The following is a 16,368-nucleotide window of genomic DNA, read 5'->3' as shown; positions in this document are numbered from 1 at the left end:
TTGATTTTGCTGGCACTGGTTACTGATGTTCATCATACTTTAATATGAGCATAAATACAGAGACTACGTTCTGAATGAGATCAGATATGATCTACCCCATTCAAAGCAATTCTGTCTTTTCTTTTGCAGAGCACCAGTAAGTATTTAGGTCTTCAAGTCACAGCTCCGTACTGTTGTACGTTTATCTCTTTCAAAAAGAGAGAATTTACTCTAACAGCTTATCACAATCTCAGTTGTTCTAGTCACGTTTATCTTGGAACATCGCTTAAAGGAAAGAACTTGTAGTCAGCATAGTCATCACTTGTAGTCAGTGTAGTCATCATTAGAGTATACCTCTTCCCTTCTTCCTGCTTATATGTTCTTTGCTACCATTCTGTAGCTTACAAACATGTTTGGAAAGTTCCTTAGACATTTATATTCTTGTGGGATGATTCATATAATATTACCACCTGAAATAATTCTAGTAAATACACAACGTAAGTTGGAATTCACTTCCTCAAGCCTTTTTAAAAGGAAAGAAAAATAAAATCAAATGTATCAAAACAACTGATACTGAAGTATATGTAGAAATGCATCTTTCTCATTTCCAACATGAACCACCACTCCCTTTTTGAAATAATCAAAACCAACTCCTAACAGTTAAAATTGGCATCTAGCATCATCACACCTGGCTCACAACCTCACAGGTTACAGAATGCTCTGTATATTATAGAACTGTGCCTACTGCAATCACATTGAGTTTTTGCTAGCAAAAAAAAAAAAAAAAGTCTTGCTTTCACTCCACTTTTGTCTTCAATTCCCTTGATTAACTTATTCCCCCTTCAGCAGTGTTCATTATTTCACCAGCTGCAAATGGTAAGTACAGTGGACTTCAACTTATAGGCAGTATGCAGAAAAAAAAATACAGTGAACTGCCAACCCAATGCAACCTGCAGCTCCCTTGCAATGAGGCTTTGTATATAATTACATGTCTGCATGGTGAAAACATGCTTCAGCAGACAGTCTGCTGAGTTCTTCCATCATGGTAGTGATGGTTTTCTGCTGGCAGTCACATAGTAATTTGACCAAGTTGGATGATGGTTTGCACAAGTTTTATGGTACAAAAGAGATATATGGTTGCGTATAGTTCAGTGCAGCTCTCCTTTTTCTGGCTACATCACTGCAGAAGGGGAGAAAAAAAAAGAGCCAGTGGAGGATGCTAAATGTATCCATCTGTACAGTCTCCGTTTAAAAAAGCTCCTTTTGGTAGTTTCTTCCTAATTCTTTGGATCTTTCCAGACAGTTCACAAGTGGAAGGGAGGCAGGGGGGTCAATGAGCATACAGTAGGTATTGTAGTATTAGTAGTACCAGTCATTCTCATTAGATTTAGATTATTTATGCTTTCTCTTTTTCTTCTTCTTCTTTTCTTTTTTCTTCTTTTCCTTCTTTCTCTTTTTTTTCTTGTGTTTATGTGAGGAAGTGGAGCTGCTGCTATCTTCACTGTCATCATCATCACTGTCATCACTGCTATCATCATCCGAGGTGGAATCCTCAAGGAGCTGCTTCAGCTGCTGTATCCTGCATTTAAAAAACATGAATTAGAATCCTTTCTAGACTCTCCTTGTAACAATTTATTCTAGCTTTCACCTCTTTCCTTCCTAGCTTGAGAAATGGAAGCTGCATACAAAGGGCAGGGGAACACCCCCTCTTTTGCTGAATTACAACTCCCATTACAACCTCTTTTGAGATACATAAATGTTTAATTCAAGGCCTTTCCATCCCATGGGATATCACAAACTAGCACATTTGACAATACATAACACATTCTGAAAGTAATGCCTCCTATTTATTCCCACATAAACTAACTACAATAAGTTAAAAGGAGCACGATAAAACTATTTGACAGAGCAAGTTCTACAAAGCTACAAAACACTACATTTCAACATAGTCGCCACCATTAGCCATTCATTTCTGCCAGCAGTGAATGAGGACCTGCATGACACACTCTTTCAAACCTGCACCCACAGACTCCTAGCAGTGATGCCATCATAGCAGCCGTGAACATGTTACCCACACAATCCACTTTCCATTAGCCCAAACAGACAGAAATCAGAAGGTGCCAAATCCAGGCTATGTGGTGGGTGTGGTAGGACAGACCAACCAAGACTGGCAATGACTTTGAATTGGAATGTGGTATGGTGTTATCACATTGCAAGATCAAGGTTGTCGTCTTCTCCGGCCTGACCACGGAAGTTCCAGTCTTCAACTTAGTCAGCATTACAACGTAGCATCAGAGTTGATGGTTTGTCCAGGTTCCAGGAAATTGAGAAGCATTACCCTTTTCCTATTCCAAAGGGCCAGTGCACATCACTTTACCTGCTGAGGGCTGCATCTTGAACTTTTTCTTTGATGGGGAATTCACATGTCACCACTCCATGGACTATCATTTTGACTCCAGCTTGTAGTGGTGTAGACATCATGTCTCATTACCAGTAATGATGCAATCCCAGAAACTGTTACCTTCAGTCTTGCGTTGGTTCCATAGATCTTGACAAACTTCCACAGTGTTCTTTCTGTTCTTGTGAGAGCATTCATGAGACTAACCTGATGTAAACTTTGCAACATTCCAAAGTTTCCACCATCATTTCCAATGCACTGAAGCCAATATTCAGCTCTGTACACAGTTCCCTGGTTGTAATCTGCAAATTCACATGGATGAGCTGATAGAGATGCTCTTCATTTCATGGTGTGACAGCTGTGCCTGGCTGCCTGGAATGTGCCTTGTCTTTCATGTCACTGTCACCACTGCTGAAACATACCACCCTCTACCTCACTGCGCTGACATCCACTGTTTGATCTCCATAACCACTCAACAAGCATTTATGAACATCAGTGGGTGTCAATGTTTCTACACAGAGAAATTCAATTCCACACCTTTGCTTCAGATGCGTGTCTATGTCAGACATAATTTTGCAAAACTGCTTCTCTGCTGCCAGCAGTTTCACAGCAACAAAGTGAAATATTGGTTAGAAGGTTCAACCTCTACTGCCATACCAACATCTGCCTCTGATGTTGTGGGCCAACATAATATAACAGGAGGCATTACTTTCAGAGCAGCCAATGTAATTTAATTAAGCACAGAATATAGAGGCAAAAGCAATCGCCAGACTACTGTAAGAAGTCCTAACCTCTTGCACACAGAGGTGCATACTGGGATTACACTATTAAGAAAACAATTGCCCTGTTGACAAAGAGATGATGTCAACGAAGCTGCCTGAGCAGATCCTACTTTAAATGTAGGGGTATCTTGGACAAGTACTCTTCCTTTGAGCTTTCACAGATTCCTGACAAATGTGGAGAGACTGACTACTTGCTGTATATACCGACCTCGCGTAAGGAACATAATTTGGTGCCTAGAGCTACTTTTCTAAACCCATCCCCATCCTGTCCACCGAAAGATTTCTGATGTAAAAACAACTACTGAAGCCAGTGGTGGGGGGGGTGGAAAGGAGGGGGGAATGGGGACAAAACAAAGGTTTTATTAGACCTAAAACAGAACAAGATCCAAGTACCCAAATATTATGGTATAAATGAAGGACTCCTCTTTAAACTTGTTCTGGGAACAAATATAGAAGCTATTAAAGAGGCAGGAAGTATATAGCATGATTATTGAGAAAGTAGAAATGCATTCATCTCTGATGATAGAAAGAAACTGTCATTAAACATGTTTGAGTTGGTGAGGGTTATACGTCAACATTTCAACTACAAACTCTAAATCAGTATCATGTTTTCAAATCAAACTGAAAATGTATTTTACTGCAGAGGCACACTTACCTCATTTCTTTTTCATGACGTTTAGTTTCCCTTATGATATCATACATTGGATCTTCATGTGCCTTTAAAATGAAAAATGGGAACTTAATGTGGACTGAAATACTGTTTGCAGCAGCATTCTTACTGGACAGGAGGAGCTTGGATTCCATTTGTCAAAGATAGGAAGAAGGACATAAGACACAAAGTGATGATAACTTAAAATGCAGTTCAACAGTGCAAAGCAAAAGAAATCACGCTGAAAGAATCTGAAAAACGAAGATGCAGTCTCGCATAGCAAAAGATCAGAATGGTACACAATGGACTGATTACACACCTAGACAACAGGCTTCAGGATGTGGCTGGTCAGCGATAGCAGAAGGCTTGAAACAGCTATAACACAGGCAGCTCAAGCTTTACTAAACATTTTAGTTATGTTTTACTACAAAAACTGATGCTGTAAATATTGACTGAATATGGTGGTTGAAAGATGTTCTTGAAGATTTTCAGTTTACATATTGATTACTTTCCTCTTGCAGAATAGATTTTTCTATAAAGTAGCCAAACATCCAACCACATCTGTAGCTCTGTCTTTATTAGGAGATTTCTGGCCTCTATATTAAACTAGAGACAGAGGAAAAGTCCTTAACGGATCATCATCTGTCAGGCTTCTCTTCATCTGCAATATTATTCATCATCAATATCAAAAATACAAGCAATAACACAACAACATTTATACTCACTACTCTAAATTGTTCCAGTTTCTGATTGCCTTTAATAAAGAATGGGCATTCTTTATCCCCTGTTCTGTGTCCATAGCGTTTACACCTCCAACCTTGGGAAAGAAAAAAAAAAAAAGAAAGCAGCAGTAAATTGCATCTCTGAGCCAGACCAGCACTGAAACAGAACACAAAGAAGCATACTTATAGAAAATATTTCCAGTTTTGGGGGGTTGGGGGGGGGGAAGAGACAGAGAGAGAGAGATAAGTGTTACATTGATAAATGTAGGTTCCATAAAATAGAAAGCTATTACAGCCTTCAAGATGTCAATTGCCTTATATCAACAAGATGCCAAACTATTTGGATCCTGTCATCTGTCCGCCACACATCCTGCCCTCCCCTAAGTGTAAAATGACAGCTATATGAAGATCCAATCATATCTGGAACATTTTCAGCCTTACACTGCATAACTTTGACTTCTTTTCCCAATGGCATCCAAAGCCCTTTTGTTGGGGCATGTGCCAGGAATTCTCGTGCACTTTCATTGCCTGGAACATCAGGTATGCAGTCTTCTGGCTTTGTTTCATCCTCCTATGAAAAAAGATAAAGACAATAATATCACCTTAACAAGCAAACAAACTAAAACAACAACAGTAACAGCCCACCTTTTATAAAAATCAATATTCCAAGCATACAGGCCTTCATTTTATATGGAAACTATTTTCTTTAGCATTTATTTTTCTTGCCACACAAGAAGGATCTTTCTCCCTTGCCCTTTTCTAGTCCAGATTTTCTGGACACGCTACTTCTATTCACCTCCATTTATTCTAGCAATTTATTTCAATGAATGATAGGACTGAAAAGTTAACAGCTAAGACTACTTTTCCCTCTTTGTTGTAACAAAACATACGAATTAGAAGTAGCCTTAACAACATGAAGAAGTATACTGGGGGTTAAAAACACTAGATTATGGTTTCATCATATACATTTGACAACAGCAGTAACCACTATGGAAGTCTTTTTACATAGGAATTTTGAGCATAAGCAATGAAGAAGAATCCTGAAAAGATGCCATATGAACTGAAAATATGCTTCACTATGCATGCACGATTTCCCTGTACCCATACCAAGTACTACATTAATTTTCTGTCCTAAGAGTTTGTGAAGGAACCAGTATCATCCTATCTGATTTTGGGCATTTTGCTTAAGATTTAGGGAGTCAAAGAGGTTTGCTTGCAAATGAGGAGCTCTAAACTGTCCTCTGGAAGTACTTAATTATCTCTGTGATTTATATAGGTATCTTAGGCCCTTTAACTATAGGGCTAAAACACAGTCTCTGAAAACCCTTTGTAAAGCTAAATATGTTCGGCAGTACCAACCTTAATTAGCCCCGGGGGAGGTTTCTCATAGCTGAAAAGCAATAGAAATATTGTTATTCTGTAGCTTAGCATAAATAATTGACAAAATACAATATCTCAATGGGATGGAGTTACAATTCACACCTCCCATTTTCCCTAAAATTTTACTTAATCAATAATCATCAACTGTAGCAGAACACGGATACCCAGATGCAAGCAGGTTGAGACCCAGTGTTTGCCACATTGCAACATGCATCTCCTGTAAACACTTTTCTGTAAGGAAACAACTATTTCCATCGCACTGTTTCACAGGGATGTGACCCTGTGGTGCAGCCCCTTTCCCTCAGCCCCAGCTGCCCCTCCCCTGACGGCTCCATGCCGTTCCCTCGGGCCCTGTCGCTGTCACACAGCCAGGCCCAGGCCTATCCCCGGCCTTCCAGCACACAACGCTCGTTTTGCGCCGAAGAACGAGCCTCACTCCCCGCCGGGTGGGCTCACAGCACAGCAGCCCGGGCAGGGAAGGGCAAGGAGCCCGCGGCAGCCTCCCCTCCTCCGTTCCTTACAATGACTCCAGGTGCTGGAGCTTCTGGAGCTGCTGCGCCTCCTCTTTCTTCCTCTTCCTCTCATGCCGGCCCTGACTCCTGCCGCCGCCGGACACGGACTCCTGGAAGCTCCCGTGCCGCGCCTGGCTGCCCCTCGCCGCTCCCTCCTCCCCTTCCTCCCGTCCCCTTCTCGGCCCATGGGACATTAGCACGGCGATCGGAATAGCAACGAGACCGCAGAAACGCCTTCCCCGCCCTCCCCGCTGCGCATTTCGGTTTCACTTCCCGGGCCGGGCGGGGCGCCCCGGCCAAGCACCGCCTTCCTCCGGCGGCACTACGTGCGCGGCCGGGCCGCAGCGAGGCCTGCTTCGGTGCGGTGTTGTTTGCGTTCGTTGAGGGTCCGTTGGTGCTGAGGAGGTGTGTGTTACAGGGCAGGTTACAGGACAGGCCGCGGACATGAAGCTCCCGCCCTCCTCAAAAGCTCCCGCCGTGGCTCTGCTGCCTGACAAGCGCGGGGAACATCCCTTCTGTGTGTGAGCACTGCCAGAGTGCTGCGTCTGTCCCCGGTTCTCAGTTCATTAGATCATACAATCGTACGATCAAGTAGCAGATTTCATACCAGGATCACAGCAGTTGACCTGAGCTGCAAAATTCACCTGAGGTCCACTTCTAAAGGCTCAGAGGCAGAATCATTCCACTGTTCTCAGCTAAATAGCTGTGCCTATGCTTAGCATGAGGCAAATGCAAGGTGGTATGATTTAAGGCAATCCACTCTGCAGCAGGTAAAGCAGATTACTGGATGTTTGCCAGAGGCTTAGAACTTTGCTACCATGACGCTGCTGGTTTGTGGCAATGCCAAATCTCAACCAGTCCCATGCATGGTTATGTGTCTTCAAGCAATGAGCGAAGCAGGAGAAATATTTCCAGGCCCCACAATTATATTTAATATGTCTGAAAGAACTTAAATGAGACACTGAGACATAGAGTCAATTATTCACTTTATTTAGAGAAGTGGCAATAATTGCTAAAAGTTACGTACCCTCTGAGTTGATGCCTACTAAACAGAGACTTTATTTTGGCAGCAAACTCAAGTGACACAATAGACATTTTCAGTCCCCCTTTAATTCCAATGATATTTTGCTAGTTTCAAATGCCTTTCATTTCATGTTTTCTAACCAACAGATTAGTCAAACTTTGGAACAGCTTTCCAGTGCCTTTGGACAGTAACAGAAAAGATAATTCCAAGATGGAGTGTTTCCCATTGATGAATGGTATTGTTGAGAAGGGATGCATGAAATAGCAAAACAAAAAGGAGATCTCAGGAAACCATACCGGTCTCACTTTCATTTACCCTTCAGTGCCCTGTCTTGGCTGAAATGAACAGAGCTCTGCCAGTCTGGAGCTGGTAAGCCCCTGGCTTGGAGACCAGAGGCACAGTCACAGCAGCAGTGCAGGGCTGCAAGTGGAAGCAAAAAGACAGACAGTGGTATATTGTCCTTTTCCGACTGTTAAAATAGTGATGAGTAATTTAACACTTTATTTATAGATAACTCCAAAGTGTCTTGTTCTTCCTTTGCTGAGAAAAGCCCTGGATTCCTGTGACTATTGCACACTAACTCAATGAGCCAATTGCTTTAGTATCACTCCTCAGAGAAGAACAGAAAGAACAGAGAAGAAAGAGGGAGATGAAAAAGTATAATGGTCATATTCAGCTCCATTGATCCTCTGGTTCTGTGTGCTTAGTAGCCTCAAAGCATCTAAGCAGACACACTGCAATTGCTACCGCAGCTTAAACCATCTGAAAAGCTTGTATGTTTCACAATACCCACCTCAACTGTATTTTTATTATAAACAACTGAATGTTTGAACTATAAATTATAATACTAGGGCCGAATTAATTTGCATCTATGTCACCCCATAGGCATCAGCGTGCCTGTGAGAGCGTAACAGTGGTGGGATGTCAGCCAATCTGTTTTTCTCCATTTTTGGCTGGCTAGAGCTTTGAGATGGGATCTGTTTCTGATTATGTGTCAAATATTACACAGAGGAGAGGAATCCAGAACCCACGTTAGTCTCCATGGGAAGTTAAGCACCTCATAATGGGATCCAGAACACACAGCAGCCTGCGCACAGTCTGAATCTAGTGTGGCTGGTACACAGCTGCCAAAGATAGCTGAGAGGATACATTCAGAGTAGTGCGACCCTGATGTCTCAGCTGCTTCGGACCTCAGGTAAATCCCCCTCAGAACAGCAGTGACACTTCTGTCACCTGGAAACAGCTTATACAGAAAGGAGCTGGCATCCTTTTGTATGGAGAGGTAAAAAGAAGGTTATATTTTAAGCGTTTGTACTGCCGGTTTATTTCGTGAGAGACTTGGATCTGGTTCCTTCTTCAGTCTTGGTAACTGTGGTTCCTATCTCACCTTGAAAAAATACTCTAACCCAGGCATGTACAACTCACGATCCAGCACAGCCCATCCTGCAGCCTGCCCCTACCCTACACACTCCCGAGGAGTGCAGCCTGGTCTTGGGCATGCACCCACTGAGCATTTTGTTGCTCAAAAAGAGCAACAGAACCACAGAACTAGTGGGATATTAACCATTCTTTTTGTGACAATAATGTATCACTTCAGTTTGATGGCAGTGGCCGCCGTTCTTAATGAGTTGTCAGGGTGCTCAACCAATGTTTTTGATTCACAGGTACCGTATTTATGTCAACTAAAAATGGTTTGTTCTTTCTTTTCTTTTTGCAACCTTGAAACTTATTCTCAAATTCCTGTGTCAAAACGGAAGGCAAGGCTGCATATTTTTCTCAGTTCACAGGACTATGTTTTGCCAGTGTATTAAATTACACACAGTTATTTGCCATCACTTGAGTCAGCACAGCCCTGCACCTTCCTCACGTCCTGGTTTCAGCCCAGGCAGTGCCTATTGTGCACCAGACTTGAGTGCCCTGAGGCTGAGGGGGGACCTATGCACATGATAGACCAAGGCAGGCTACAGGCACTGCGCTTTCTCAGCACTGGGCACAGAAGGTCAGCAAGGCTGTAGGACAGCAGAAGTGCCCCCTCTTCTCACTGTAGTGTGGCACCAAGGGACTGGTAAGGCTGCAGCAGTGCCCAGCACCCAGCAGCTGTTACAGGGGCAGTGGTTGGCATGTCTCTGCCACTCCAATGGTGGCTGCAACCTGCTTACCAGGAGCTACCATGTGTGTCCTCAGGGACTGCTGCAGGAACTAGTGTGGATGCCCTGACATAGCTCCCCATTCAACTTGCCATTCAGACCAGTGTAGGCATGTGGCAGGCCACAGTGTGAACTGTGCTGGGCTGTATATATTCTGTGGGATGGACATGCCTGATCTAACTTATGGCTACTGTTGTGGTTCCACTCTCCATTTGTGTTCCTCTCCACAGAAAAACAGTAAAGAAAAGCACTTGAGATTCATGGGGCCATCACAAGTGCGTCTGAATTTGGCTCTAAGTACACTAGAAGAGGTGCCCATCCCAGTACAGGAAACTGTAATTCTTAATGTAAAATACAGAATCAGTGCTATGAACACCATTATACTGGTTGGTAATATTATGCTCCTGCAGTACTCTGTGAGTATTCAAAAATGAGCACTTGCAGGAAAGCATTACAGCTAAGCAAGGAGATCTCTGTGGTGATGCTATCTTTTTGATTTCCACGCATTTGTAGTGGTAGTATAAAGTTCCATCAGAACTGTAATGCTTACTATCTTTTCCTGTCATTACTTAGTGAAAATGATCTATCTTCCATCTCTCTTCACTATTTTACCTCACTTAAAACTTTAGAGATGTTAAATCACTGAGTTTTTTCACAAGTTTTTGCCCTTGCTTTCTGGTATTTACAAATAAACATGTAAGTATACTAAGCTATTTTTTTTATTTTTTGTTAAGTACCATTGACTTATTTTCCAAGAATAAGGCTTTCTTTGATGGACATTTATTTGTGTAGCACACTGTTGATATGACAGTGCATCTTCAGTTACATACTGACAACAGGACCCAGATATGTCACTATCAAGTCAGTTTCACTCAGTCTTCTTGATAGTTTGCCTCCATAAGGACTGAGCACATTTGTATACTGTATGCAATGGGAACACTGAAATGCTAACAGCACATTATGTAACAATAGTGGGGAAGGGAAAGTTTGGCTGACAACCCTTGGATGATCTCCCACATTCTACAAAATATACTATAATTTGTGGGATTGCTTGTGCCCAGGCTGAGTGGGCACAACTTTGGTTTCATAAGAATTATCCAGACACAAAGAAATCCACAGTTCTCTATTTGTCTGTTTCTGACAGATGAGAGGTTAAGTCAGGATCACTGCAATTTGAACTCCTTATTAGAGGGATAATAATTCTTCCAGATTGGATGTTCCTTGTGTATTAAATCTATATATACTTCTGCTTAAACCCTAGTGGGTGTAGTGTTACTGTGATCAAAGTTAGCAGGAATACTGCTGCTGACTTCAGGAGGGATCAAGGCCAGATTCTTTGCCTGGTAGCCTCATTTCTTCACCATTGCAAGAAATTTCTCCTCCCAAGCTAAGGTGATATTCTTAAATCAGTAATTGATTTGTAAGAACTTTTCCCTTGCAAAAGCAGATTTGTTTCCTGAATGTTGCTTCTTGAAATTCTGTAAGACGATGACTGATAAAACAGCTCCTATTTTAACGATGCCCAGAGCACCAAATGAAATAGTCAAACTCAACCCCAGTGCCAGCATCTGCTCTTGGTATGTCCCCTGCGAGCTGCCAGCTTTCCGGGGGAACGTTGGTTTAATTGCCTAAAAAGACTCCAGTGTTTTTTAATGGATCACAAAAACTGCAGAAACTAAACAAGGAAAGAAAGAAAGACTTTCTAAACTTTTAAGGCACAGATCCTTAGTTTGTTTTGCCACCTCTCTTAAACAGGAAGACGATTTTCTCTTCTTAAAATCACCAGTTGGTTAGTTCCATTCACAACAGCTGTACTCATTTAAACCCTAACTCTTTTTCAGAACTATCCAAAGTTCACAGCTCTTTAAGCTTAACATACTTGCCATATGTCAAGTTACCAACAGCTTCTTTCTAGGCAATTGAAAAGAAAGAAATGGAAACTCACAGCTCTGGACTCCCTCCTTTCCCTGCCCCTGTCAAGATAGTAATTACAGAAAGCCTAGAGTAGCAGTGGTACAGTAGTGTAGAAAGTGTTTGTTAAGCAAGTGTCGCACTGACTCAGAATTGCTCTGATGAGAGAAGGAGTTCTCATATAGAAAAGCTGAAATTCACACCAAACACACAAACATTCCATTTTTCTGTGGCGCTCTAGTTTTGCAATGAATGCCATCCAGGAATGCTCCATTGTAGTGACTTTTACTTGAAGATTACTGCCAGCTGTAACTATATAGATACAGAAATGAAAGGATAAATATGTCATTATAGACATGGAAAACACATTTTTTCCTAGTCCAGTCTGCCTCTGGGCAGATTCGTGCCCATCCTGTGCTCTTATATATCACTCATATAGTGTGTAAAAAATCCAATTTAGCATCCTCTAATGGGGCTTTTTCCTGTCAGCCTTGTGAGTTAATTTTTGATCATGCTTAAATAAACTAAGAAATGAGAGGTGTTCTGCCAGTTATGAAGTAATTTTAATAACGTACCAGTGATACTGCCAAAACAAGTAGATGATGACTACAGGTGGCTGTGTTAATAGAACATTAATCAAGTTTTCTGGAATCAACAGTTTTAAGGGGGGGGGGGGGGGGGGGGGGGGGGGGGGAGGGGGGCAGAAAGCAAACAATACAGAAGATTACATGTTGGGCCTCCAAATATAAGTACAAGATAACAGTGTAGGCCTTGGAAAATTTGAGTATGGGACAATGATGGATCAGAATGAACTTAACCAGTTACATGTGAATGGCAAAATATGGTGGTGAGCTGAGAGCTCAGTTTTGTAAGTCTGACCTAAAACTGTTCTTCTGTGCCTAGAAATAAGTTACTGGAATATTAGCCTAGAACTGTTTGAGAGGTGGACACTTTTCCATCTAAAATGCAGAAAACTAGTGAATAACCATGAATCCACATGAATTAGGTTCCAAAATGACGTCAAAATATTTAGTGGAAGTGTAGCATTAAGAGTTGATGTCTGGATACATGACATTTTTCTCTTAAGATGCAAAAAGAAAATAAAGGAATTCATGCAAGAATCAAGAAATGCTTACAAACTAGTGGAAATGATTGCACTGATCTTGCACTGGCACTCTGATTTTAGGCCTGCATACAATCTGCTTTTAGGCCTGCATACAATAACAAGAACCAGTAAGCACTATTCTATAACACTTACGCACTACAGGCAGTTCCCAGGGGATTCTCAAATGAATATTAATGCAAGAGTGGAAAAATAACGAGGTGTTCTGTTTCCAGTTTGCTTAGGCAGTACTTGCAGCCACAGTGCTGGTATGCAGGGAGGTGACTGACCTGACTTTCCTCCTTCACATCACCTCTGCAAATAATCTCTTCATCCAAGACAGCAGAAGAAATTTGTTGTGTACTTATTTCAAAACGCAGGCTGGTTTCACCTTTGGTAGAACAGGCATCCTTACATTTCAAGATAGTTTATATAGTTCACTTTGAGCCAAGTGCTTGCAGAGGAAGTTTCCTCTCCCCCTCCTGACATGTACAGCTTCCAGAAGACATTTTATAGACAAAATGGGCAGAGAATGAGGGGAGGCCATCCTGAGAGGGTTCTATCTTCTGGGCTGGGAGTCATAGTCCAGACCTAATTTACAAACCAGCTTTATTAAGGCAGCTTTGTTTAGAAGAATGCTGGAACAAAACATTATTATTTTTAACTATAGAAACATAACAGTTCCAGCAGACAGAGTACAGATTGGGCATGATAAAACACTGGCATGATAAATTACTTAATTATGACCATTTGTTTTTCAGACCTTAGTGACTATGCTGCTTCTGGATTAGCTTTTTAGTCTTCATATAAATGCATAGTGCTTCTACCTTCCTCTTTGATTTGATGAAAGCCTTATGGAATAGATAACAAGAAGAAATTTAAGGAGAACAGTGGGCTCCTTGGTTGCAGCAACCACTTGTATCTACATCTTGAGCGACACATGGTTGTGAGATGGTACATGTTACATATACAAGTTCATCATTTTCCAAATTTTGCATGGCACGAGGCTGATATTGAGCTCATTACTTTTCTGCTTCTTTTTGGTGTGCAGTCTCCTACACCATTTCCATTGTAGATGCAAAACCTCTCTCTTGGGGACTTTGGGACAACATACAGCAGGCTTCCTCATTGCTCACGCATAAACCTTTAAGAATCCATATACCATACTAGGTTTGAAAACCTGGTTCATTTTGCCCATTTCTTTATCATGAAACAAAGATAGTGTCATTTCCATTTTTAACACGTACATATATATACTTTCTGATAGATGTACGTATGCTGCATGGAAATCGATGGCATTTAAATGTATAGGTGTAGGAGAGAGTAGAAAAACTCTCCTGCCCATGGACACTCAGGGTAGTGGGTTTTTTCTTTCAGTTTTGCCCTGGCACATGAACACTGAGGCCAACACAATCGCTATAATGTAATTGGAAAGTACTTCTATGAACATATTTTTTGTACAAAGAGTTATTTCTGACTCCAGGTCTCCTGAACTGATCATAAAATAAAATAGTAACTGTTCAAAATGCTGTTTACTAAAACCAGTGTTTATTAGGAATATATTACAGACACATGTTGGCACTATCATTTAAAATCTCTACTAATACACTGTGCCTTTGTGGTTGCTTCATAGTATCTGGAAACCTTCATGATCTTTGCATATGTTTGGAAAGAGAAGTTAGCGCTGAGCTACAATTGGGGTTTTCAGTCTCCTTACTTGATATTCAGCTCAGCAGGGAGAGCACTATGTTTCTTTCACATTTGTTGTAACTGGAGGCTATTCTCTGAACAGCTTCTTAACAGTTTTAAAACTAGTACGTAAGGAGAAGAACAGTTGTGGAAACCTGCAGAAAAGAAAAATCATTTGCATAATCTCCCAGTGGATCATACAGCCCAAATCAGCATTACACTGTGGTCTTTCTTAGTATTACTTATTTCTTAATATTATTAGTTACAAGCAGAAACATCTTTTACATGGGATTTGATACCAGTTCAAGCTGTGTTTCCCATTGCTCTCAGTTTTTACTTGCTTGCGTACTGAGTTCTAAATCTGCCTGCCATGATTTAAAGGTATCTACAAGCTCCAGCGTTTGGTGGACTCTAAGAAAAGAACTACCTCTGTTTTTCTTGTGCTATGTTTGCTTGTTTAGAAAACATTGTAAATCCACTCTACATTTTCTCTCTGTATGCTGCCTTTTTAGAAAATCTCCAGGTAAAATAACAATATGTATCTTAGTCATCTAGGGACTGAATCTTCAGGTCTGCAATCTCAGCTCCATGACGAGTGATTAGAACAGTCAATGGTTGAGAACTGCATAAGGCCAAAGGCTACACGGCAGAACATTTCACTAGACACAATCCCCCCTGTATTCCTGTGAGTGAATGCATTGCAGATGTTTTAGTTTCCATTAGGCCCAGCATCTCACAGCTGTCTCCTGCTCAGCTTCAAGCACATTCCAGGGAACAGAGCAGGATCTCAGGTTACACTCAGGCAGCATCTTTCTACCTCAAACTCACACTGAGACTTAATTTCCTTTTCCCGTGTTCCCATAAATTATTCTTTATGCGAAATAATTTATCAGCATGCTCCTTAGCTTTCCTCAGTGCCCTCAAGGCATGATTTGTACCAGCCAAGTGAGAAGGTATTTTCTTATCTAACTTCTTGGTACTTAAGCTATTGGATAAGCTCAAACAGTAACACTGCTGTGATACACAAATAGAGAATCAGAGTTGGTATTGTTACTTCTTGCCCTTAAAAAGGCTCAAGGAACTGCATTGGATCCTTGTATTATATTTTAATTTGATATAGCAAAGCCCAAAGCTAGAAGAGCTGCAGCCCCTGGAACATGAAGCACACAGCATCCATCCTACAAAGGGAGACAGTGCGCAAAGGCATGAATCTCGACAACTTAATCCTCATCTCATGTCATTCCTGAAAGATTCCCAAAAGGTGAGTTTTTTAGAGAACGGACCTTAGCTGCATCTTGTGTTTTGGTCTGGGAAGGATAATCCTTGCTGTAGGAGCAGGAGTTTCAGACATGCCTATGCTTATCCACCGCTCACGCTGTGTTAGTCAGAGCTGTGCTCTGAGCTGGCTGCAGGGCAGGTGATCTGATAATGCTCTGTGTCTCCCAGAACGCCTGCAGGGAAGCTGGGTTACTGCTCAAACAAACCACTGTACAAATACATCTTCCCTTTCTGTGTATGTGCATGCTTTGAAAAACAACTGAGCTGCTAAAAACAAATTTCTGAGAAAAAAATACTCAGTACCTTTGGTGTTCTGCTGCCATTGTGCCACCTGGATAAGCAAGGAGGGCAGAGAGTAACCACATCCACCTGGCTGACTGCTACCACTGTATCTGTGCCCACAACAGGGTGGACAAATGGCTCCCCTCGACATCAACACACACTGCTGTAACATACAGCCGTCCTGAGGCAGTGGTAGCAACATCAGAGATGGAGAAGTGTTATTGACACAGGTGATGGGTTAGAAGACCAAAACTGAGTATAAATTGAGTCCAAGGAATTGTTTTAAGTTCATAGAACTTAAATAAATAGGTATAAATAACGAATGTGTCACTGGTTGGCAAAAAGAATTGGCAAATGTAAGCCTTATCTTCATGTTGGTTCTGTCAACATGCTTAAGTGGTGTACTGTGAGTTCTTAAGAAAATACATCATGCCCATACAGCCCAACATCAACATGGATAGCAGTTCCCAGATTATCTAAGCAGCCTGTCCAATGAATGTTTCACAGGGCTGA

At 41.6% G+C, this 16,368-nt stretch overlaps 1 protein-coding gene across 1 annotated transcript; it reads right to left on the bottom strand.

The window, feature by feature from the left end:
* RP9 (RP9 pre-mRNA splicing factor) lies at positions 1-6,890 on the bottom strand. Its single transcript, XM_015855038.2, has 6 exons — positions 6,432-6,890; positions 5,890-5,920; positions 4,972-5,101; positions 4,534-4,625; positions 3,815-3,876; positions 1-1,558 (listed from the first exon to the last, which is right to left on the bottom strand). The coding sequence occupies exons 1-6, from the start codon at positions 6,614-6,616 to the stop codon at positions 1,372-1,374; spliced, it is 687 nt and encodes a 228-aa protein (XP_015710524.1). The 5' UTR covers positions 6,617-6,890; the 3' UTR covers positions 1-1,371.
* Positions 6,891-16,368: the final 9,478 nt, after the last annotated feature.

Source organism: Coturnix japonica, chromosome 2 (assembly GCF_001577835.2).
Source record: "Coturnix japonica isolate 7356 chromosome 2, Coturnix japonica 2.1, whole genome shotgun sequence".
NCBI classification, from domain to species: Eukaryota; Metazoa; Chordata; class Aves; order Galliformes; family Phasianidae; genus Coturnix; species Coturnix japonica.
Note: the sequence above shows the minus strand (reverse complement) of the source record. Positions and strands in the feature narration are given on the sequence as shown.

Coding starts and splice junctions, on each gene's coding strand:
- RP9 (XM_015855038.2), bottom strand. CDS start 6,616: ATGTCCCATGGGCCGAGAAGGGGACGGGAGGAAGGGGAGGAGGGAGCG. Junction 5,102..5,889: donor CTCCCCCGGGGCTAATTAAG/GTTGGTACTGCC, acceptor CTTTTTTCATAG/GAGGATGAAACAAAGCCAGA. Junction 4,626..4,971: donor AGAAGTCAAAGTTATGCAGT/GTAAGGCTGAAA, acceptor TTCTTTCCCAAG/GTTGGAGGTGTAAACGCTAT.